Source organism: Rhinoraja longicauda, chromosome 3, assembly GCF_053455715.1.
Source record: "Rhinoraja longicauda isolate Sanriku21f chromosome 3, sRhiLon1.1, whole genome shotgun sequence".
NCBI classification, from domain to species: domain Eukaryota; kingdom Metazoa; phylum Chordata; class Chondrichthyes; order Rajiformes; family Arhynchobatidae; genus Rhinoraja; species Rhinoraja longicauda.
Window position 1 is genome coordinate 59,451,152 of NC_135955.1, and position 25,525 is coordinate 59,476,676.

Here is a 25,525-nt window from a genome sequence, read left to right on the forward strand (position 1 = left end):
CCTTTGACAAGGTTCCACATAGATTAGTGGGCAAAATTAGAGCACATGGTATTGGAGGTAGGGTACTGACATGGATAGAAAATTGGTTGACAGACAGAAAGCAAAGAGTGGGGATAAATGGGTCCCTTTCAGAATGGCAGGCAGTAACTAGTGGGGTACCGCAAGGCTAGGTGCTGGGACCGCAGCTATTTACAATATACATTAATGACGGATGAAGGGATTAAAAGTGCCATTAGCAAATTTGCAGATGATACAAAGCTGGGTGGTAGTGTGAACTGTGAGGAAGATGCTATGAGGTTGCACGGTGACTTGGACAGGTTGTGTGAGTGGGCAGATGCATGGCAGATGCAGTTTAATGTGGATAAGTGTGAGGTTATCCACTTTGGTGGTAAGAATAGGAAGGCAGAGTATTATCTGAATGGTGTCAAGTTAGGAACAGGGGACGTACAACGAGATCTGGGTGTCCTAGTGCATCAGTCACTGAAAGGAAGCATGCAGGTACAGCAGGCAGTGAAGAAAGCCAATGGAATGTTGGCCTTCATAACAAGAGGAGTTGAGTATAGGAGCAAAGAGGTCCTTCTGCAGTTGTACAGGGCCCTAGTGAGACCGCACCTGGAGTATTGGTTGCAGTTTTGGTCTCCAAATTTCAGGAAGGATATTCTTGCTATTGATGGCGTGCAGCGTAGGTTTACTAGGTTTACTAGGTTAATTCCCGGAATGGCGGGACTATCATATGTTGAAAGACTGGAGCGACTAGGCTTGTCTACACTGGAATTTAGAAGGATGAGAGGAGATTTTATCGAAACGTATAAGATTATTAAGGGGTTGGACACGTTAGAGGCAGGAAACATGTTCCCAATGTTGGGGGAGTCCAGAACAAGGGGCCACAGTTTAAGAATAAGGGGTAGGCCATTTAGAACTGAGATGAGGAGATTTTTTTTCAGTCAGAGAGTTGTGAATCTGTGGAATTCTCTGCCTCAGAAGGCAGTGGAGGCCAATTCTCTGAATGCCTTCAAGAGAGAGCTAGATAGAGCTCTTAAGGATAGCGGAGTCAGGGGGTATGGGGAGAAGGCAGGAACAGGGTACTGATTGAGAATGATCAGCCATGATCATAATGAATGGCGGTGCTGGCTCAAAGGGCCAAATGGCCTCCTCCTGCACCTATTGTCTATTGTCTATAATTGCAATAAATCTCTACCAATAGCAGAATATGCTGGAAAACATCAGCAAGTCAGGCTGCATCTGTGGAAAGAAAAAAACGAATTGCTGGAAGAACAGAGCAGGTCCAACACAGCATCTGTGGAGGGAAATGAACAGAACATTTTTCGGGTTGGAACCCTCCAAGAAGGATCCCTCCCTAGATACTGCCTGGCCCAATGTTCCTCCAGCAATTTGTCACTCAAGATTCCAACATCAGCAGTCTCTTGCATCTCAAAAAGAAAAATTAACATTTAATATTTCAGGTCATGTTTGTTTTGATTGCCACAGATTTTTCCCAACTTGCTAAACGTTCACTGCATTTTCTGTTTTATTTCAGATTTCTAACATCCGCATTTTTTATTTTCTACAAATCTCCAAAGCTTCAGGAAACAAATCAGCAATGGAATAAAAAGCTTGATTAAAGATTGGAACTTCTAGTCACTGCTGGATGTTCCAGCTAAATTTTGCCACATTTGGAGCTTTAGAAGATCATTAAGTAGCTAATGCATTTGTGTCTATCTCTAATTGTTTCTTAACTAAAAGGGCTTGACAACAAAGTATAATATGATAACCGTCAAATGTAATACTTGAATGGGCAGTTTTATTATCATAAAATAGTTTTCAAACTAGAAAACAAAAATTTGCACGTTTATCAAATTTAAAAATAAGACAAGCTGCCAACAATTTAAATAGTTTTAAACTAAAAATCCTGATTTGCCACACAATGTTGCTGCCAATTTTTCTCCACGTGTTGAATCCACTCACTAGTTCTAAAATGCACTTAACTTTCACAATTTTAAAGTTGAATGGTGGTTATTTATTGGAGAATTTAATGCAGAATTAAGATCTTTACTTTTTTTCAAAGAAAAAATCTTTGATGTGGAATAAGACTGATTCATTAACAATGGGTTGACACAAGAACAAGAGATAAGGTGACAGTCAAACGAATCAAATGTCACTTCTGGTAAACATTTCTACGAAAAGCAGCAGAAATATGATCTGATATTTGCTGCTGAAAATTGCACTAGAACTACTAAATCCAAAGCAAAGTAAATAAATATTTGGAACAAACAAAAACACGGGTAGGTGAAATTAACCAATATCATCAATCAAATAGCTGCACCAAGGATTCCACACAGGCACAATAAGCCAATAGACTTCCATTTCATTCTATGTTTCTTCTCCAGATTCCTTTTCACCAAACTATAATCAGAAGCGTGAGTTTTATATAACTTAAATAAATATTAAAAGTATATTGTTCATTGCACTCACTGCATCATATATAATTTCAAGCGGACGCGACTCCACCCTTAGTCGCTGGTCAGCAATTTCATTCAATGGATTTGTTTCAAACATGATCTGGAGAAGAGTCTCTTCATTTTCAGTCATAACATTTCTTGAGGAAAGTAGTAACGGTCTATGCATTTCATGAAGCAATCCTGTCACTTCAAGGGTACTTATTATTGCCTCAAATCTACAAAAACAAAGTATTTCATAATGATGATATAACAACTTTCACATTCACTGTTGCTTCATCGTGCAATCGGAAACAACCAGAAACAACACTACAGCATTTACTTAAATAAATTTCAACTGTATTGAAAGAATTTCTTGAAACATTATGTCTCAATAATATGGTCTTTGCAAATCACATGCACACCTGCTTTTCTCCATTTTGAATATAGATCAAAAATCAACAAAAATTTCATTTCGGGAAAAAAAATACCAATCAGAACTTCAGGAGTTACTTTGAAAGCAATTCAGCCGTAGACAATAAACAGTACTGTAATGATTCTGATAAGAGTCAAACAGCATCTTGTGTAATTGTGACTAAAATACACATAACTTCCTCAGTCTATAGCCTTTATCATAGGTGACTCCATATCCTCTGACATCTTGGGTCGAGCTACATATATGGAAGCAAAGGGATAGTCAATGTTTTGGATGAAGAACTTGCATCAGGACTGAGAGTGCAGAGTGGAGATTGCCAGTATGAAGGGCAAGAAAGGGGCTGGCATGTGATAGGTGAGGATGGGCAGGGAGCAGAATGGGAAGGGATGGAGTTTGGAGACCAACTGGTAAGTGATAGATGAAAGCAGATAAGGAGGGAGAAAAGGGAAGGTCGAGCTAAGTGGGGGAGAAGGGAGAAAACAAAGATAGATACAGGATGGAAGGTGAGACACAAGGGGATGCAGATGCTGGAGTCCGATAAGTACGGAAGGTAGTAAATGGAACCAGATATGGGGAGGAATGACAGGTGGAAGGAACCAGTTGGGGAAAGTTAACGTGACCCAGCAGGTATAATGTATTGATGATAGACAGATCCTGGGCAGATCTGCGGGAGAATGAAATGCGTTACAGAGAATGCAGGTTGCCTGAAGCTGGAAAATTCAATGTTCATACCATTGGGTTTTAAACTATCCAAGCAGAATATAACGTGCTGTTCTTCTAGTTCACATTGGGCCTCAAACTGTCAGTGGAGAAGGCTGAGCACAAACAAGAAATGCATAGAAATGAGAGCTCAGAAATGGCAACTTCAGGCAGGTCTTCCACAAAATTAGCCTAGATTCTGCTTAGTCTTATCGACGTAGAGGCAGCCACACTAAGAGCACCAAATGCGGTCCACAAGGATGGAAGAAGTGTATGTGAATCTTTGTCTGACCTGGAAGGGTTCTTTTTGTCCTTCTTCGGTGGTGAGGTATGTGTAGGGACAAATGATGCAACTCCGATGCTTGCAGGAAAAGTGCCAGGGAACAGGAAACGGTTAGGATTAGGATCAGCAAACCAAGGATTTGCAGAGTGGAAAGGAGAAAATAAGATGGGGAAGATGTGCCTGGTGGTGGGATCTGCAACAGTTGATGGAAATGAAAGATGATGTGATGAATGAGGAGGCCAGCAGGGTGAAAGGTGTACACTATCTCTGCTCTGTCTGAGGACTGGGGAAGTAAAAAAAATGAAGAAAATGAAAATAAAATGCAATAAAATGGCTCCATGAGCCACAGCAGAGGGAAAGCCTTGATTCCTTAAAGAGGACATGTCACACAATCTGTACAGAACGGCTCATCTTGAGAATAGCCATGGCAGAGATGAAGAAATAGAAAGGGATCACAACCTGACAAGAGATTGAGTGGAAGGAGCTGAAGCTCCCCGTAGAAAGCATTTTATCAGGGTGCATCACAGCATGGTTTGGCAACAGCTCCATCCAAGGGCTCTCCATCCTCTGGGACTTGCCCCAGCAACCATAAGACACACAACAATCATCACTACACCTACTCCCTCATCACCATCCAGGGACCTAAACAGCCCTGAGAGGTCAGGCAAATAATAAAATGCACCTCCTCCAACCTTGTCTTATGCACTCAGTGCTCTCCATGTGACCTCCTCGACATCGGTGAAACCAAAATGCAGACTGGGCGACCATTTTCAAAACACCTGTGCTCTGTCCATAGTTGCTATGTTCAGCTCCCAGTTGCATGCTATTTCAATTCCCTTTTCCCATTGCACATGGACCTGTTGTCCCCAGCTTTCTCCACTGCCAGGTTAACGCCAAGCACAAACTAGAAAAATACCTCGTATTCGGATTGTGTAGTTTCCAAACACAATGACATGAACATTGAATTTCGCAACTATGTGTAAACTGCTCTCCGTGCTCCTTTCACTCTATTCCTGATCTCCCCTCCCTCTAGTTCCACCTGCCCATCATCCATCCCTGAACTGATTCCACATATCTTCCTTACTTACCAGATCCCAGCAACTACATCTTCGTGTCTCCACAACACCTTCCAGCCCATTTTTACTTCCACCCTACCCATCGGTCACATTCCTTGTATGTGTACATACATGGCCAATAAACGTATTCATTCATTCATTTGTCTCCCCATCACCAGCCAGTTGCCATCCCCCAATTTCTCCCCATTTTATTGTCATCTCCTACTCTCTCTGCCGTGATGCAGACTGACGACTCAAAACATTGACTGCGTCATCTCTGCCGACAAAGATATTACACAACTTGCCCAGATCCTCCAGAAATGTGTACTTTTGATACAAGGACATGTTCTTCAATTCAATTAAAACATCGTGCAAAAACAAATGTTATTTTTGGATCAGACATAATAACCTAACCAGAATCAGAATGAAATGTTGCACTGTATTTCCCACAAGATATTTAATAAGTGAATCATGAAAGCACAATCCTATCAAAGGGGTAATTTTACATGGTTAAGGTAGAACTCTGACTTCTGGTTCCACCATTTTCTGTTTTCATTCAAATAAAAGGAAGTTATAAATGTTGTAAAACTTACTTCATTGCTTGTGCTCCTGGTCTCTGTGTTACGTTTGTTCTCAAGTCGAGCACAGAAAATTTCATTATCTCTGGTTTGTCTTGCTCTTCATTGATTGAAATGGACATACTGTCGAGCTTCACAGAAATTTTCACAGCTTCATACTGTGCAATTAACAAATCAGGAAAAAAAATGACCAAGTATACAACAGAATAAATTCATGATTTTCAACATTTGATTATAATAATTTGGACTTAGTTGTGCCTTTAGCTGAAAGGCACTGCACAGTTTGGCACAGTTACCAAATAACTACGTATTCAAATGGATATGGTTTTTAGGGGTATCTGAAAGGGGTAGATGGATTGAAAGAGGAATTTGAGTGTTTCAAGGCAAAAAACAGAGAATAGTCAATTAAAACGGAATGGACAAAATGCCAGATCAAGTGGTATGCATAGATCTTAAAAGGTTCTGTGCATTGAACTCAGAGTCATAGAGTCATATAACGTGGAAACAGGCCCTTAGGTACAACTGTCCGAGCTACATGCCCCATCTGCATTAGTCCCACCCGCCAACGTTTGGCCAATAATTTGCACGTCGAATCGGTAGTAAAGAAGGCAAATACAATGCTAGCATTTATTTCGAGAGGGCTAGAACACAAAACAGGGATATAATGCTGAGTGGAGGAAGGAACTGCAGATGCTGAAGATAGACATAAAAAGCTGGAGTAACTCAGCGGGACAGGCAGCATCTCTAGAGAGAAGGAATGGGTGACCTTTCGGGTTGAGACTGAAATGTCACACATTCCTTTTCTCCAGAGATGCTGCCTGACCCGCTCAGTTACTCCAGCTTTTTGTGTTTATCTTTGATAAAATGCTGAGGCTTTATAAGGCAATGGTCAGAAGGCAGTTGGAGTAGTGTGAGCAGTTTTGGGCCCCATATTTGAAGAAGGATGTACTCGCATTGGAGAGGGTCCAAAAGAGGTTTACGAGAATGATCCCAGGAATAATCGGGTTAACATATGATGAGCATTTGAAGACACTGGGCCTGTTCTTGCTGGAGTTTAGAAGGATGTGGGGGGAACCTCATTGAAACTTAGCGAATAGTGAAAGGCCTGGATAGAGTGTATGTGAAGAGGATGTTTCCACCAGTGGGAGAGTCTATGACCAGAGGCCATAGCCTCAGAATAAAAGGACATACCTTTAGAAAGGAGGGGGAGGGGGGGGAAGAATTCCTTTAGTCAGAGGTTGGTGAATCTGTGGAATACATTGCCACAAACGGCTGTGGAAGACGTCAAGGGTTATTTTTAAGGCAGAGATTGAAAGATTCTTCATTAATATGGGTTTAAGAGGTTATGGGGAGAAGGCAGGAGAATGGGCTTGAGAGGGAAAGGGAGATCAGCATTGATTGAATGGCAGAGTAGACTTGATGGGCCAAATGGCCTAATCTGCTTTAATGAACATATCCCTCTAAAGCTATCCTACCCTTACACCTATCCAAATGTTTTTCTTTTTTCCAATTGCCTTTTCTGAAAGATTCCCAAATCAATCTGCAATGGTCGGGCGTTATCAGCATCATTTGTTTCAGTGCTTCATTTCATTTATCATGCAGGACAAATTTGAATTCCTAACATTATTACACATACTCTTTTTGGCATTGTTGGATCCACTGCAGCTTCGCTGTATCCAATTGCTGTATAGAGTTTTGACTTCTCTTCAGGTGTCATTAATAAATCAATTCCTGAAAATAAACATTTCAAGAATACATCACAATATAAAAATTATAATTTCAGCAAAACAGGAATAAAGACAATTTATAAGTTCTACTCTTAATTATCAGTTATTTTGCGAAATCCTCAGAGAATTAAGTAGCCCACGCTTGAACACGGAAAGGCCTGAATGACACTGAGATATGGGCAGATGTGACAAATAACAATCATGCCACCCAGTGACAGGCAATATCAGTCTCTTGAAAAAACCCAATAATAAAGTCTTACCCTTGCTTTTCAATGGCATCGTTTATGTTACAGCTGCAGCACTGAAGAGCTGCACCCCATAATTACGTGCATCTCATACCAAGCTTCTAAATAGTATAATTACAATTTTATCTAAATGACAAAATGGAAAATTGTACAGGTATATCAACAGAAAATAAACTACCAACCAAATCTGGTTAATGACTAGTTTATACTCAAAGTTGTGGAAGGTGGTACTGACAGTACTATTCACAGCACTTGAGAGATTTTCCAATAGCCCCATCACCAGTGACCAGTTTGTATTGGGTTTCAAATGAACCATTTTGCTTCAGACCTCATCACAGATGTCTCTAAATTTCTGGACCTTGGCCTTGGAGCCCCAATATGCAAATGGCTTCAGTTGTCAAGACTTAAGTCAAGTCAAGTCAATTTTTATTTGTCACATACACATAAATGTGCGGTGAAATGAAAGATTACTGGATTCTTTCCCATTGCTATCTGACTTCTGAACCTACCACCTCTTTAATAACCTAAATGCACAGGTGTCGCCATGCACTTTTAACTCTATCTCATTGGTTATTCTGCTGTACTTCAAAATTGTTTCTGCACAACAATCTTGCCTTTGCATTTATATTTTGCCTTTGCAGAGTTGTAAAATTTATGGGGTTTTTTCATGTCGTCTGGGTCTATGTGCCTTATGATGTTACCACACAATTTGCATTGTACCCAGACCTCCCAAGAGGTTGCATTTAAAAAACTGCACATACCTAATTTAATTGGACATACTTGCTCCAGTAGTCAACAGCAAATCACAATGTTCCATGTCCCTCCCAACCCTACCCCCCCAACCCTACTTCCCCCCAACCCCCTCTCCCCACCTCCCCCCTACTCCCCCACCCTTCCCCCTACTCCCCCCGCCCCTCCCCTCCACCCCTTTCCCCCCAAATCCACTCCCACCTCCCACTCCACTGCCCCCCTCCCCCGCATCCCAATCCCCCCCCCCCCCCACCCCATCCCCTCTCAACATCAATGGGCTTCACGCTCCGCAGCGAGGCTGGGCCAGCGGTGAGGCGAGCGGAGAGAGGCGAGGTAAGGCCGGGCCAGCGACGAGAGGTGAGGCGAGCGGCGAGAAGCGTGGCGAGGCCGGGCCAGCGGCGAAGTGAGGCCGAGCCAGCGGCGAAGCGACGTAAGGCGAGATTGGGCCAGCGACAAGGCGAGGCCGGGCGAGGGCGAGTACAGCGGCGGGGCATGTGTTTTGCGGAAAATGTGAGGCGAAATCAGAATGGTGGAAATGAAATAAGAAAGCGGAAACATTCCGCCAAATTCTGAAGGGTTGGGAGGTCTGTTGTACCTGTACTTTGCTGTACTCACACATAGGACAATAAACTTAAACTCATCTTCGTATTCTAATTTGCCCTGTACTCCAATTCCAAGAAAACAAAAGTTTAACATTATAGTCATTCTCTCCATTTTGTCAGGATGTTCAAGGTTCTTAAACACCATCTCTAAAGCATACCTGCACAAGGAGCATTAGTAAGCTATAAAAATACATATTTTCAGAGTTCCTCTACACTTCCTCGGCAGTTATAATACTGTATTCTGCACTGTTTCCTTTCTCGTTTTGCACTACCTGTTGTACTCATGTATGGCATGATGACATCCATGTGTGCAATCTGCCTGGATAGCACAAGAACTTAATTGTGCAAAATCACATCAGAGTGACAAAATTAAAATTCTGTGGATGAGAAATTCAAAAACAAGAAACGCAGAAATAGTCATAGGAAACATAGCATCTGCTAAATTAGAAGCTGATAATATTTAAGGATGAGAAACTTTCAACAGAACTGGATGTTAGATTTTTCACTTCACAAACCAGTAATTAATTAAAAAGGTTAGAGAGAGAAAAAAAAAAAGGTTTTGTGCGATGATTGGAGAAATAAAGGTGTTATCTGTGAAATAAAAAAACAGCAAATACTGGAAAACAAAAAACAAAACTGGGCACAGGGTCTTTGACCCGAAATGTTGACTATTTCTCTTCCCGCAGTTGCGACCGACCTGCTGAGTATTTCCAGCATTTCCAGTTTTTGTGCTGATCCTTGAACTTTCCCAAAGTTTCATTTAAGATCAACAATGCAGAAGGTAAGAGGTCAGAATAAGAGGGAGCAAAAAATGTAAGTGGCAAGTGAAGGAGTGCTTGAAGTTAGGCTTATGGATTGAATGGAGGTTTTAGAAACATAGAAAATAGGTGCAGGAGGAAGCCATTTGGCCCTTCGAGCCAGCACTGCCATTCATTGTGATCATGGCTGATCATCTACTGTAGGAACCATTTTGAGTTTATTAGTTATTTTTGCATATTTTTATATTACCTTGTATCCTGCTGTATTTTGGACACTAAAAGGTTAATGCTATGCTTACTTATGGGCTGGGCAGAGCCAGAGAACGGGCAGTTTCGACGTGTTACTCCAGTTGAAGCTAAGAAGGGGCTGATAGTCTAGCCAAAAGGAACCCGCAGCCAAGATTTAATTGGTTGTAGCTCTTACTGACAAGAAGATTAGTAGGAACTCTTCGCCGAAGATAGATCTGGCGGTTCGTATCAATTGCAAAGACTACGGTAGGAGATAGATCTTTAACAAGCGAATCAATAACAAGTCGACGACAAGAGATATGCCAATATATTATATTGCGACTTCAAATAATAACTTCTAACTCATTCAAACGTCGAGAAGGTCTCTGTTATTGTTATCGTTTGCATCATTAACTTATCGTTCCACCCGATCTGTGTAAACGGCAGCTTGGGAGCTAATTTGATAGACAAGAAGCTGGCCGCTATATCCACAATCAGTAACCTGTGCCTGCCTTCTCCCCATATCCCTTAATTCCATTAGCCCCTAGAGCTCTATCGAACTCTCTTTTAAATTCATCCAGTGAATTGGCCTCCACTGCCTTCTGTGGCAGAGAATTCCACAAATTCTCAACTCTCTGGGTAAAAAAGTTTCTTCTCAGTTTTAAAAGGCCTCCCCTTTATTCTTAGACTGTGTCCCCTGGTTCTGGACTCCCCCACCTTTGTGTCATCCGCAAACTTGCTAGTGTTACTTCTAATTCCATCATCCAAATCATTTTCAGCAAACTTATCAATAAAATTTAGTCTCCCTAGTGTTAGAAGAGGTTGCATTATGGGTGCTATATACTGCATGCTAAATTGAATGAGAACAAAGTACATTACTATTTTCATCTAGTAACACAATTTGTTTGTGCAGAGAAGAAATATCAGGGCTATAGCTCTTATCAATTGCACAAAGAAGTGAACCAGTGAAATAACAGGTGTGATAATAAAATGGACTGGTCATCACAAAAAAAAAATAGTCCCTTCAAAATGCTGAAGAAAGAGCAGTAGGTAGATTTGTTTTTTTTAAACCCGTTTCAAGGTAAATGTTGAATATGCATGGCAGTAGGAAAAAAGGTAAGGGCAAGGGAGGGTTTATTAATTTGGGAGGAAGGAAATACAGGGTAGACACATAAAAATATAGAACAAATATAACACAGCCACCATTTAACACTGAAATGTAGTATCAAGCACCAAGTTCATAGGCAAAGATGTAACAGACAAGATAACAAACATTGATACTTAGATTAAGAGCACATTTGTATAGGATTTGCAGGTTAAGGAAGCCAAATATAATGTTAGCGTTCATTTTGAGAGGACTAGAAGATAAAAACAGAGATGGAATGCCGAGGCTCCAGAGATGCTGTCTGCTCCAGCTTGTTGTGCTTATTGTCTGTTTAAAGCAGCATCTGCAGTTCCTTTCTACACAGACCACATTTGAGGTATTGTGAGCAGTTTTGGGTCCTGCGTCAGTGGGGTATGCTGACTCTGAAGAGTATCCAGAGGTGGTTTAACGAGAATGATCCCAGGGTTGGCTGGGTTAATATATGTTGAGCGTTTGTCGGCTCTGGGCCTGTACTCGCTAGGGTTTAGGGGGCGAGGATGAGCGGGGGATGTTATTGAAACTTACCAAATAGACAAAGACCTGGATAAAGTGGATGTGGCGAGTCTAGGACCAGTGTGCAAAGCCTCAGACATACCTTTAGAAAGGAGATGAGTCTATGGAGTCCGAATCTATGGAATTCATTGCCACAGATGGCTGTGGAGGCCAAGTCATTGGGTATTTTAAAGCAGAGTTTGACAGGTTCTCGATTAGTTAGGTTCTCAAAGGTCACCAGGAGAACGGGGTTGAAAGGGAAAGATAATTCAGCCATGATTGAATGGCAGAGTAAATTTGATGGCCCGAATGACCTAATTCTGCTCCTATGACTTATGAACATATGAGCAACGGAAAGTTCTTCTGATCCTCCAAAGACCTTTGGCATTTCCCTGTCGGCCACATTTTTCTATCCTATTGCTAAAGTTTTAAAAAATCTGCTTGAGGAACTCAGTGGGTCAGGCAACATTTGTCAAATGAAATGGACAATAGACAATAAACAATAGGTGCAGGAGGAGGCCATTCGGCCCTTGGAGCCAGCACCGCCATTCAATGTGATCATGGCTGAACATTCTCAATCAGTACCCCGTTCCTGCCTTCTCCCCATACCCCCTGATTCCGCTACCCTTAAGAGCTGTATCTAGCTCTCTCTTGAATGCATTCAGAGAATTGGTCTCCACTGCCTTCTGAGGCAGAGAATTCCACAGATTCACAACTCTCTGACTGAAAACGTTTTTCCTCATCTCAGTTCTAAATGGCCTACCCCTTATTCTTAAACTGTGGCCCCTTGTTCTGGACTCCCCCAACATTGGGAACATGTTTCCTGCCTCTAACGTGTCCAACCCCATTGGGAACATGTTTCCCGCCTCTAACGCGTCCAACCCCTAGCTAGTTTACCCTCCTACCTCATCTTTTCTCCCCGTACTGCCTTCTTAGTCATCTTCTGTTGCTCTTTAAAAGAGTCCCAATCCTCTGGCTTCCCACTCTTCTTTGCTATGTTACACATCTTCTCTTTTATTTTTATGCTGTCCTTGACTTCCCTTGTCAGTCACAGGTGCCTCTTACTCCCCTTGGAATCTTTCCTCCTCTTTGGAATAAATTGATCCTGCAACTTCTGCATTATTCCCAGGAATACCTGCCATTGCTGTTCCACCGTCTTCCCTGCTAGGGCCTCCTTCCAGTCAATTCTGGCCAGCTCCTGCCTCATGCCTCTGTAATCCCCTTTGCTATACTGTAATACTGACACTTCCGATTTTCCCTTCTCCCCCTCAATTTGTAGAGTAAAACATCATATTGTGATCACTGCCTCCTAATGGCTCTTTTACCTCGAGTCCCCTTATCAGATCAGGTTCATTACACAACACTAAATCAAGAATTGCCTTCTCCCTAGTAGGCTCCAGTACAAGCTGTTCTAAGAATCCATCTTGGAGACACTCCACAAACTCTCTTTCCTGGGGTCCATTACCAACCTGATTTTCCCAGTCTACCTGCATGTTGAAATCTCCCATAACCACCGTAACATTTCATTTGCGACATGCCAATTTTAGCTCCTGATTCAACTTGCACCCTATGTCGAGGCTACTGTTTGGGGGCCTGTAGATAACTCCTATTAGGGTCTTTTTACCCTTACAATTCCTCATTTCTATCCATACTGATTATACATCTCCTGATTCTATGTCACCCCTTGCAAGGGAGTGAATATCATTCCTCACCAACAGAGCGACCCCACCCCCTCTTTTGACATTTAGAGTCGGGACACTTCTTCAGACTGATGCAGGAATCAGAGAGGAGGAGCAGTGCGTGAGCATCTCGCAGAGCTCCCAAAGAAAGAACTTCTTCGAAGTGTGCATATCTTTTGAGGAAATTATGCAATAAAGCAGGAAAATAGAGAACACGACACTGCAGATGATAGAATCATAAGTAAAAAACAAACTGCTGGAGCAAGTCAGCAGGCCAGGCAGCATATGCGGAGGGAAATAGATGATATTTTGGGTTGAGACCCTTCTTCAGACTGTTGGTAAAACCTACATTAGCATATCCTATTCTAATTTTAATAAAAGCAGTTTGTGATATTTTGTTTTCATAGCTAGCTACTTGCCTTATTTACAAAATGCTTAACAGATATGCTGAGCCCGATGCAATCTAGCAAATTAAGGGAGACAAAAATATATCTTTATTATATGATATACACGAAATGCTGGAGTAACACAGCGAGACAGGCAGCATTTCTGGAGAGAAGGAATGGATGACGTTTCGGGTTGAGACCCTTCTTCAGCCAGAGTAAGGGCAGCGGGAGATAGAGATAAGGAAGTGTAATGTGTGAGAACGAGACATCAAAGAGGGGGGTTGATCAAGGAAAATGTAGATCATTGTTAGTTCGGAGAAGGAAACAACAAAGCACTCATATCTAATAAAAATATCATATATCTTATATTTTTATTATATGTTTTGTGGGCCTTGATAGGATTTTCCAATGGCCAACCTTTTCAACACTGCATCAATTGGTCCATAGCTCTCTGACATCGACTTACCCTTGCACCCTACTCAAAACTTTCTAAGCACTTCATCCACTGCTCCCAGGCTCTTTCCTGCCTCACTTTTGAGCTCAGAATTCTACAACGATCAACATCTCATAAAATCAACACTATCATGAAACAAACCCATTTAACATTTGCCATCTGCATTCTTAAATGTATTTAAATATCTTTATCTTCGCAAAAATTAACTTTTGTACCAGATTTTGAATCACGTGGTTTTTCTTCATTGCCTCCTGTCCAGTTCCAAGCCCAAGCAAACCATCCTCCAGAATTATCTTCCTCAACTTTTGCACCAGGTCTGTAAATCTTGTACCCTGCTTTCATTGCCTAAAACAAAATTCAAAAACGTTACATTTGCTTTCCACAAGCCAAGTTTTACAGCTAACAATTTTGCTTTGTTGATCAACTACACAGAACAGGTTTGTTTTTTAAAAAGAGTGAAACAATTAGATTTGTTATATTTAAATATTTAATTTATTAAATTCTTTCTCCAAAAAGAGAATTGTTCTTCAAAATGAAGACAATTTAGATCCTGAATACCTCCACTTCTGCCTGTTGTCTTGCGAGTGTAATATTGAACAAATCAAGGTTCCTTTCATGTTGCTGTGAGGAAAAAAATTGAAGAAAGCAATAAGGAAATTAACATTTGTTTTTTGATATAAATGTAACAATCTACAGACTTCTTGTGAATTATTTAGATAAGGCTCCCCGATGTATACAACATAACAGCTACAAATCCGGTCATGACGTTAATATGTTGGGTTCTAAATAAATATATTGTCCCTATCCAAAACAGTGCTTGAAGAGCAGGTGTTCTGTACATTTATTTACCCCCTTTATTATGTGTAAGGATTAAATAAAAGTAAAAAATCTAAACATCAAATATAAACTGTCGCATAACCTCAAGTATGCTGTTAAGTTGTTCTTCCTGTTTCTTGTTCGTAATCCTCAATTTATAGAGCTTTCTGTAGATTTTAATTTTTTGCCTGTGCATTTGAATGTGCTTCCACGACCATCCTTCACATCTGGGCTTTATGTTCTCGAACAATATACTATTGATAGCATACGCCCACCTAAATCAGAAATACAAGAGTAAATTTTCTAGGAAGCAAGCTTGCACCTCTTTTGTACAAGAGTTCAGTTAAAGGACAGAACAATGAGCTGAAATGCCACCATGTTAAACTTTAGATTATATCTCAAAGATTATATCATAACATTGCATTCCAAGATAACTAATCAATGGGAATACAGATATCTTAAGGTGGTAATCTCTGGAGCAAAAAAACATTTAATGAAAATTTCAGGAGGATGATAGGTGATCTGCGAGAAGTACACAAGATCATGAAGGGATAGATAGGGTAGATAGAGTATATTACCCAGAGCAGAGGAACCAAGAGCCAGAGGAATTGATTTAATGTGAGAGGGAAAGGATTTAATAGTAGTGTGAGGGGCAACTTTTTCATTCAGAGCGTTATGGGCATATGGAACAAACTGCTAGATGAGGAAGTTCAGGCAGGTAATACAGCAACATTTAAAAGACATTTGGACAGGTACTTGGATAAGAAAGGTTGCGGGATATGGGCCAAACTCGGGCAGATGGGGCACCTTGTTCGGCATGGGCAACTTCGGCCGAAGGACCAGCTTCTATGCTGTATGATTATTTTGATGTCAAACCGAATATTATTGTGCATGAAGAGATACAATCTATGGACTAAAACTCTCGTTTGTTTGGTTGTTTCTTCCTGAACTACAGCCAAAATGGTACACGATAGCATGACAATTTTAAGCCCACCTTACTCACCGTCGTCCCTTTGGTACTAATGGAAAAGGTTTTATTGAAATCAGTGTTATATTTTTAAAGTTATTCACATTTTAAAGTTTAAATCTATCTCCTAGGGAGGGGTGGGGGGGGGGGCGGAGGGAGGGGGGAGGAGGATAAAGGGGGTTGAGGGGGGAGGAGTGGGTGTGAGGGGAAGGGGGTTGGGGGGAGGAGAGGGGGAGGGAGGAGGGGGAGGGAGGGGGAGGGGGAGGGAGAGGATGGGGGATTGAAAATTGAATTAGATTTGTTCATGGCTGCGCAGTTGTGGAAGTACAAGGAGTAAAGAAGGGGCTGAGAACGCGGCCTTGCGGAACACCAGTGTTGAGGATTGGCATCAGTGATTGGCATCTGTTGGTCAGGAAGTCGAAGATTCAGTTGCAGAGATGAGTGCTGACCCCAAGTACCGCAAGTTTGGTGATAAGTTTGAATGGCATAATGGTGTTTTATAGGCAGAGCTGTGGTCTATGGATAGAAGTCTGACGTAGGTGTCTCTCTTATCCAGGTGCTCTTGGGATGAGCCTAGAGCTAGGGCGATGGTATCGTCCGTGGACCTGTTGAGGCGGTAGGCGAACTGCAGTGGGTCACGGCTGTGTAGACTGGATTTAATGTGTTCCATAACTAGCCTCTCAAAACATTTCATGATGATGGATATCAAGGCCACTGGACGGTTATTGTTTAGGTAGAAGGTCTTGTTTTTCTTTGGCATCAGGATGATGGTGTTGAAGCAGGTGGGTGCCTCAGAACAGAGCAGGGAGAGATATCACTTATGATTTGACTACCAAAGATGCAAGCTTGCATTTTACTATTGTGACAACATTAATATAATTTAAAAGTGAAAGATTCCAAGGGGAGTAAGAGACACCCGTGGCTGACAAAGGAAAATAAAAGAGCAGAAGTACAACAAAGCAAAGAAGAGTGGGAAGCCAGAGGATTGGGACTCTTTTAAAGAGCAACAGAAGATGACTAAGAAGGCAATACGGGGAGAAAAGATGAGGTACGAGGGAAAACTAGCCAATAATATAAAGGACGATAGTAAAAGCTTTTTTAGGTATGTAAAGAGGAAAAAAATAGTCAAGGCAAATGTGGGTCCCTTGAAGACAGAAGCGGGGGAATTTATTATGGGAAACAAGGAAATGGCAGACGAGTTGAACCGGTACTTTGGATCTGTCTTCACTAAGGAAGATACAAGCAATCTCCCAGATGTTCTAGTTGCCAGAGATCCTAGGGTGACGGAGGAACTGAAGGAAATCCACATTAGGCAGGAAATGGTGTTGGGTAGACTGATGGAACTGAAGGCTGATAAATCCCCAGGGCCTGATGGTCTGCATCCCAGGGTACTTAAGGAGGTGGCGCTAGAAATTGTGGATGCATTGGTGATCATTTTCCAATGTTCTATAGATTCAGGATTGGTTCCTGTGGATTGGAGGGCAGCTAATGTTGTCCCACTTTTTAAGAAAGGAGGGAGAGAGAAAACGGGAAATTATAGACCAGTTAGTCTGACATCAGTGGTGGGGAAGATGCTGGAGTCAATTATAAAAGACAAAATTGCAGAGCATTTGGATAGTAGTAACAGGATTGTTCTGAGTCAGCATGGATTTACGAAGGGGAAATCATGCTTGACTAATCTTCTGGAATTCTTTGAGGATGTAACCAGGAAAATTGACAGGGGAGAGCCGGTGGATGTGGTGTACCTTGACTTTCAGAAAGCCTTTGACAAGGTTCCACATAGGAGATTAGTGGGCAAAATTAGATTGGTATTGGAGATAGGGTACTGACATGGATAGAAAATTGGTTGACAGACAGAAAGCAAAGAGTGGGGATAAATGGGTCCCTTTCAGAATGGCAGGCAGTAACTAGTAGGGTACCGCAAGGCTCGGTGCTGGGACCGCAGCTATTTACAATATACATTAATGACTTTGATGAAGGGATTAAAAGTATCATTAGCAAATTTGCAGATGATACAAAGCTGGGTGGTAGTGTGAACTGTGAGGAAGATGCTATGAGGTTGCAGGGTGACTTGGACAGGTTGTGTGAGTGGGCGGATGCATGACAGATGCAGTTTAATGTGGATAAATGTGAGGTTATCCACTTTGGTGGTAAGAATAGGAAGGCAGAGTATTATATGAATGGTGTCAAGTTAGGAACAGGGGATGTACAACGAGATCTGGGTATCCTAGTGCATCAGTCACTGAAAGGAAGCATGCAGGTACAGCAGGCAGTGAAGAAAGCCAATGGAATGTTGGCCTTCATAACAAGTGGAGTTGTGTATAGGAGCAAAGAGGTCCTTCTGCAGTTGTACAGGGCCCTAGTGAGACCGCACCTGGAGTACTGTGTGCAGTTTTGGTCTCCAAATTTGAGGAAGGATATTCTTGCTATTGAGGGCGTGCAGCGTAGGTTTACTAGGTTAATTCCTGGAATGGCGGGACTATCATATGTTGAAAGACTGGAGTGACTAGGCTTGTATACACTGGAATTTAGAAGGATGAGAGGAGATCTTATCGAAACGTATAAGATTATTAAGGGGTTGGACACGTTAGAGGCAGGAAACATGTTCCCAATGTTGGGGGAGTCCAGAACAAGGGGCCACAGCTTAAGATTAAGGGGTTAGAATTTAAGATTTAGAACTGAGATGAGGAAAAACTTTTTCAGTCAGAGAGTTGTGAATCTGTGCAATTCTCTGGCTCAGAGGGCAGTGGAGGCCAATTCTCTTAATGCATTCAAGAGAGAGCTGGATAGAGCTCTTAAGGATAGCGGAGTCAGGGGGTATGGGGAGAAGGCAGGAACGGGGTGCTGATTGAGAATGATCAGCCATGATCACACTGAATGGCGGTGCTCGCTTGAAGGACCGAATGGCCTCCTCTTGCACCTATTATCTATTGTCTATTGTCCCCTGAGGGAAATTCAGTCAGTAATGGGAACCTGAGTTTTAGTTTTAAAGACAAGTGGTTAAAAGATTTAACATGATAGGTGAAAGGAAGCACAAGGCCTATTGGGGGGGGTGGGAGTCAGTCTACCCCATGACAGAAGGGGGAGGAGTTGGACAGTTTGATAGCCACAGGGAAGAAGGATCCTCTGTGGCGGTCTGTACTGCATCTTGGTGGAACCAATCTGTTGCTGAAGTTACTCCTCAGGTTGACCAGTGTGTCGTGGAGGGGGTGAGCTGTATTGTTCAAGATGCTCCGCAGTTTGGGGAGCAGCCTCCCCTCCTGGGATAAATAAAGCTCCCACCGGGATTTCCCTCCTGGGATAAATAAAGCTCCCATCGTTATTGTCACTCCCTTTCCCACAATCACTGATCAGCAGCAATTAACCCTGAACTTACAGCAGCCCATGATCCCCCGGATTTCCTCATGCAAGCTGACGGACACAAACCACCCGATTTCTTTAATTATCCATTTGGCACAAAAAGCAAATGAGTTCACCCCTAATCCCACCCTATTTACACCTAATGCCCTCTCAACACGTTCCCCCAAACACAAAAAAAGAACAGGTGCCATATACGTGGGCCTTAGGCATGATTAAAATCTTAAGTGTTTGGTGGAATAGATTGGTGGGACACTGTAAAGCCATTCTTCAACATGACTCTGCAGGCACAGAAAATAAACTTTTGGCAATAAAAACATGGAATGATTATTATTATTAGGGCAAATACAAGTGGTTAAAAGATTTAATATGCCAGGTAAATGGAAGCACAGGGCTTCCCCTGTGGGCAGATTATAGATGCTCAGAAAAGTAGTCACCCAGTCAGCATTTTGTTTCTCCACTGTAGAAGACACTGAATCAGAAGCGCACTGGATCAGAAGAAATGCAAGAGAATTGTGGCTTCAAACAGAAGATCTGCTTAAGTCCATGAATGATAGCATAAGATGATGTAAAATTATGTATTGCATTTCCTGCAGTTGCATGAAAAAGTGCCTGTAGAAGGGGAGTGGTTTATGGAGATGCAAGAACAGACAAGGGAGTCCTGAAGAGAATTATTACTAGGAAAGGCCAGAGGAAAAGATGTGTCTGATTGACACTTTAATGATCTATTTAACAGATTATTGACAGTACAAACGAGTAAATTTAGAGTCAATTAAAAAGGAAAAGGTTATGCAGTACTTGGAAGTTCACGATAAAATAGGCCAAAGTCAGCATGGTTTTGTGAAGGGAAGATCTTGCCTGACGAATCTGCTGGAGTTCTTTGAGGAAGTTAATAGGACAGACTGCAGATGTTGTTTACCTAGATTTCAGAAGGCCTTCGATAAGGTGCCACGCGTCAGCCTGCTAGGGAGGATGAGAACCCATGGTATTAAAGGGAAGATACTAGCATGCATAGCACAGGTTGGCTAGATGGCAGAAGGCAAAGAATTGCAATAAAAGGCGCTTTTTCAGGTTGGCTGCCAGTGGCTAGTGGAAACATAGAAAATAGGTGCAGGAATAGGCCTGCTATTTCCATTATCCCTTGAATCCGTTGGCCCTCAGAACTAAATCGAACTCTCTTAAAAACATCCACTGAATTGGCCTCCACTGCCCTCTGTAGCACAGAATTCCACAGATTCACAACTCTCTGGGTGAAAAAGTGTGTCCTCATCTCAGTCCAAAATGGCCTACTCCTTATTCTTAAACTGTGACTCCTGGTTCTGAATTCCCCCAACATGGGGAACACTTTTCTTGCATCTAGCGTGTCCAATCCCGGAAGAATTTTATATGTCTCGATAAGATCCCCTCTCATCCTTCTAAATTCCAGTGAATACAAGCCCAGTCGATCCATTCTTTCATCATATGTCAGTCCCGCCATCCCGGGAATTAACCTGGTGAACCTACACTGCACTCCCTCAATAGCACTAATGTCCTTCCCCAAATTAGGAGACCAAAACTGCACAATACTCCAGGTGCGGTCTCACCAGGAACCTGTACCAATGCAGTAGGACCTTCTTGCTCCTAAACTCAAATCCTCTTGCAATGAAGGCCAACATGCCATCAGCTTTCTTCACTGCCTGCTGTACTTTCAATAACTGATGTACAAGGACACCCAGGTCTCGCTGCACCTCCCCTTTTCCTAATCTGACACCATTCAGATAATAGGAAAAAAAACTGCAGATGCTGGTTTAATCGAAGGTAGTTACAAAATGCTGGAGCAACTCAGCAGGTCAGGCAGCATCTCGGGAACGAACGAATGGGTGACATTTCGGGTCGAGACCCTTCAGTCTGAAGAAGGGTCTCGACCCGAAATGTCACCCATTCCTTCTCTCCCGAGATGCTGCCTGACTCGCTGAGTTGCTCCAACATTTTGTGTCGACCATTCAGATAATGATCTGCCTTCCTGTTCTTGCCACCAAAATGGATAACCTCACATTTATCCACATTATACTGTATCTGCCATGCATCTGCCCACTCACCCAACCTATCCAAGTCACCCTGCAGCCTCACAGCATCCTCCTCGCAGCTCTCACTGCCACCTAGCTTTCTGTCATCCGCAATCTTGGAGATGTTACATTTAATTTCCTCGTCTAAATCATTAATATATATTGTAAATAACTGGGTCCCAGCACTGAGCCTTACGCACCCCATTAGTCACTGTTCCGCAAGGGTCGTTGCTGGGGCTGCTTCTCTTCACGTGGAATGTTAATTATTTGGATAAGGGGTTTGAAGGCTTTGTGGTCAAGTTTGAAGACGATGCTAAGATAGGTGGAGGGACAGGCAGTGTAGAAGATGCAAGGACTCTGCAGAAGGACTCGGACAGGTTAGAAGAGTGGGCAGAGAGGAGTGCAGCAAAGTGCAGAGTTGTGCATTTTGGTAATAAGAATAAAGGCGTAGATTATTTCCTTTATGGAGAGGGAATCCAGAAATCGGAGGTGCAAAGGGACTTGGGATTGCTGGTGCAGAACTTCAAAAAAGTTACTTTGCAAGTCAAATCGGTAGAACGGAAGGCAAATCCAATGCTAGCATTTATATCAAGAGGACTGGAATACAAAAACAGTGATGTAATGCTGAGACTCTATAAGGCGCATTTGGAGTACTGTGAGCAAATTTGGGTCCCATATTTGAGGAAGGATGTGCTGGCTCTGGAGAGAATCCAGAGGAGGTTTACGAGAATGATTCCAGGAATGAGTGGGTTAGCAAATGATGAGCATTTGACAGCACTGGGCCTCTACTCGCTGGAGTTCAGACGGTTGAGGGGGGACCTCATTGAAACTCATTGAAAGGCATAGATAGAGTGGATCGGGAAAGAATGTTTCCACCGGTGGGAGAGTCTAGGACCAGAGGTCATAGCCTCAGAATTATAGGGCGCTCTTTTAGAAAGGTGGTGAGGAGGAACTTCTTTCGTCAGGGGGTAGTTAATCTGTGGAATATTGTCACAGAGGGCTGTGGAGGCCAAGTCAGTGGATATTTTTAAGGCCGCGATAGACAAATTCTTCATTAGAAGGGGGTCAAGGGTTATGCAGAGAAGGCAGGAAAATAGGATTAGGAGGCAGAGATCAGCCATGATAGAATGGCGGAGTAGACTCGATGTGCCGAATTCTACTAAAACTTGTGAAAGGAAAATACAACTGGAACTTTGTAGAATTTTTTTGAAGGCCAGTGTGTTAATGCCATTGCCATTTTCGTACCAAGCTAAAAATTTAGATCAATGTGGCAACTCTTCAATGCAAGGATAAAGGTTTTGCCAATCTTGACACAAAATCTTATTCCTTACATTTGAGCAGCAATATCTAATTTAAGTATTATATTTTACGACTCATTCTTTTCCACCACAAAGAGTAAGAAATACAAATCTAAAAATCACCCTTCATCCATTAAAATAAAGTGGCCATCCATTTAACAGCCTATATGATTACCTTTCTTCATTTCTGACAAACTTCAGTCATGACAAAACAGAGCAATGTATTTAGTAGAATAAAGATCTCCAAAAATAATTCTTATAAATAATCTAGATCCCCAAAAAATGAATGAAAATATTTACCATTCCCTGGGATGTTTGAGACAAGGAACATATGGTTTATATTTTCTGTATGGTAGGTTTCGTGTCATCATATCAATAGATCCAAGCAGCTCCATGATGCTAAGATACTGTTCGAAAAATAAAAGTAAAGTTCTCTGTGAAAATACTACAAGTAGCCTAAGAGTTATTGGCATACAATTGTACTCTCTCCAAGTTTTATTCTAATAATGGTGGCAATCCATTAGAAATCATTTAAACAAGCAAACTACAGATAGGGAAATTGAAGACACTTTTTAATGCATGGATATCACCAATTTAATACCTGGGTTAAAATATCAGATTTACTTTTTTTTCAAGATTCTTAATTGTCCCCCAGTTGGGCACACTGACAATATTACACACGTCTTGTCTCATTGTGAAAAGTTACAACTGCATTAGAGAGAATGCAATGAAGTTTTACCATGTTGTTTCGTGGGATGGCAAATCTGTTGTCATGAGAAATAGGCTCCTCTTGTTTATGTTTTTTTAAGTTCTTATGTTTTATGCAACTCAATTAAGTCTCTGTTCAGCTTCACTGCTCTAAACAAAATGAACCTAGCTGAAGCCAACTTTCCTCATACGCAGAGGTGGAATAGGGGAAGATACAAGATCATGCACTTTGGAAGAAATAAATTGAGTCAAGGTTACTAAATATCAAGTTATTGAAAACCATTGCTTTTCAGAGACCTGGGTGCCCTTACACATAAATCACAAAGTTAGCATGCGAGTAAAGCAAACAATCAAAGCAAACACTGCACCTTTCTCACCTGGGCCACCTCCATTGCTAGAGTGAGGCCACACGCAAATTGGAGGAACGGCACCTCATATTTTGTTTGGTAGATTACAGCCCAACAGTATGAACATTGAATTCTCTCATTTTAAGTAACTTGTACAAACACTCCCCCACCTGCCCTTCCTCCATTAAAAATTGTTTTACCAGTTCCACAGTGCACAATAATATATCCCTCTTGGGATCACACCGTCGCTAGCCAGCAATTGACCAAACAGAACCACCCTGCTTGACGTCATCTGTTGCTGGCCAGATTTCTCCTGATCTTTTCTTGCTTCCAGTTCCTCCCCCCTACAATCAGTTTGAAGAAGGGTCTCGGCCCGAAAAGTCACCTATCCATTTCGGCCAGATATGCTGCCTGACCCGCTGAATTGTTCAAGCATTTTGCGTCTATCTTCAGCATGCTAGACTTTATTGCAGCAGGACTACAAGAGAAGTCTTGCTCCAGTCATCCACTAATGAGACAGGAAGCTGGAACATTGACACATCTGTCTATCCAAAAAAGCATAGTTGCAATAGAAGTATTGCAATGATTTAAAATCAATTTGTTGGGATTTGGGAAAGGGGAGTGAGATTTGGGCCCCATCTTTTGGAAAGCAGGACATTACTGGGGTTCACTCTCCATGACAAAGTCAGAAGTTATTAAGATAAGTAGAGCGACAAGAAAAATTAGTCTAACGAAAGGGTTTGAACCTGTAATGTTGGATAATGGAGCTGATAGCGCAATGATCAAAAAAGCTAAGGATTGCAGCAGCTGACACCAAATTGCAAGAGGGAAAAATGGCCAAATTAAAGTAGAGATATCAGCAAAAATAAAATCAATGTCCCAGCGGATCCCCTTAATCCAACAATATACTCTGTTTAACTCAGTGAATGAATATCGTAGGTTATGATCTTTTCATGCAATTTTCAGCTGTAAATCAAAAACTCAATGCACAACTCAATGTAAAACTTATGTTTTACATAACACCAGTAAAATTGAGACACAAGAAACTGCAGTTGCTAAAATCCTGAGCGAAAACAAACTGCTGGAGAAATTGAGCGGGTCAAGTAGTGTTGTGGTGGGAAAGGTCAGACAACATTTCAAGTCCAGGACCATTTTTCAGAATGATACAGTAGCAGAGAGAAAGCTGATAAAGAGACGTGGGGATGGGCAAATGATATTTGGATACAGGTGAGGGGGGGGGGGGGGGTTACTGGCATATGGGTGGAGTAAGTAACAAAGGCTAGAGATGAAAATGAGATAAAAGAATGTCAGATTGGAAAAATATAAAGGTAGTTTGTTTTGCAATAAAAATGCAACAAAAAAAAGAACACATTAATCTTTAATTTTTTATTCTCAAGTTTTTAAATTAAATGTTCATTGAAAGCATGGAACCAGTTATTGTTGGTTCTGGGCTAAATTCTGAAACTGAGAGTTTGAAAGTACATCCAATTTTCATTTTGTTTGCGAATACTTTTGACCATGCAAGTCAAAAACATATACAGAAATCAATTTGCAACATAATACAAATACAAATTCTGCAGTTGTTAACAAGCATCTCATACCTGAGGTCTATGGAGTTCAATGCTTATATCTTGAAGGTTAACCTCCATGTTTATTTTTGGTGATGCAAAATCAACTTCTGCACGTGGATTCATTTCAAATTTGGCTTTTGCAGAAATTGGCTGAAAAACTAAAATATTAATAAGATAAGAGATGTTAAATCCACCACGTAAAATTTGTCTCACAAACGAATATTTCCTAAACGTAAACTGATGTCAACTGGAAACAAAACACTGCTATAATCGAGAGAAAATTAATCGCATAAAGGAACTCAACCAGTCAGGTTGCAACTGCGGAGGCAGAAGAATGGTTGACTTGAAATTTCGGCCAACCCGTTGTCTCTACAGTTGCTGCCTGATCCAATAATTTCATGCCAGTTTGTTTACACAAAGAAGTCTCTCTTTTCTCTGAAGGAAATTCAATCATACCACCCCCTC

The 25,525-nt window shown here is 41.7% G+C and overlaps 1 protein-coding gene across 3 annotated transcripts in view; it reads right to left on the minus strand.

The window, feature by feature from the left end:
• Positions 1-25,525, minus strand: part of vps13a (vacuolar protein sorting 13 homolog A) — a 283,176-nt gene that overhangs the window by 200,311 nt on the left and 57,340 nt on the right. For all 3 annotated transcript variants that reach the window (XM_078396225.1, XM_078396226.1, XM_078396227.1), the window contains 8 exons: positions 25,091-25,218; positions 22,735-22,841; positions 14,871-15,042; positions 14,510-14,572; positions 14,167-14,296; positions 7,123-7,217; positions 5,502-5,644; positions 2,473-2,674 (listed from right to left, as the gene is read on the minus strand). In XM_078396225.1, the coding sequence (XP_078252351.1) occupies positions 2,473-2,674; positions 5,502-5,644; positions 7,123-7,217; positions 14,167-14,296; positions 14,510-14,572; positions 14,871-15,042; positions 22,735-22,841; positions 25,091-25,218 (1,040 nt within the window). The remainder of the gene's footprint in view (positions 1-2,472; positions 2,675-5,501; positions 5,645-7,122; positions 7,218-14,166; positions 14,297-14,509; positions 14,573-14,870; positions 15,043-22,734; positions 22,842-25,090; positions 25,219-25,525) is intronic.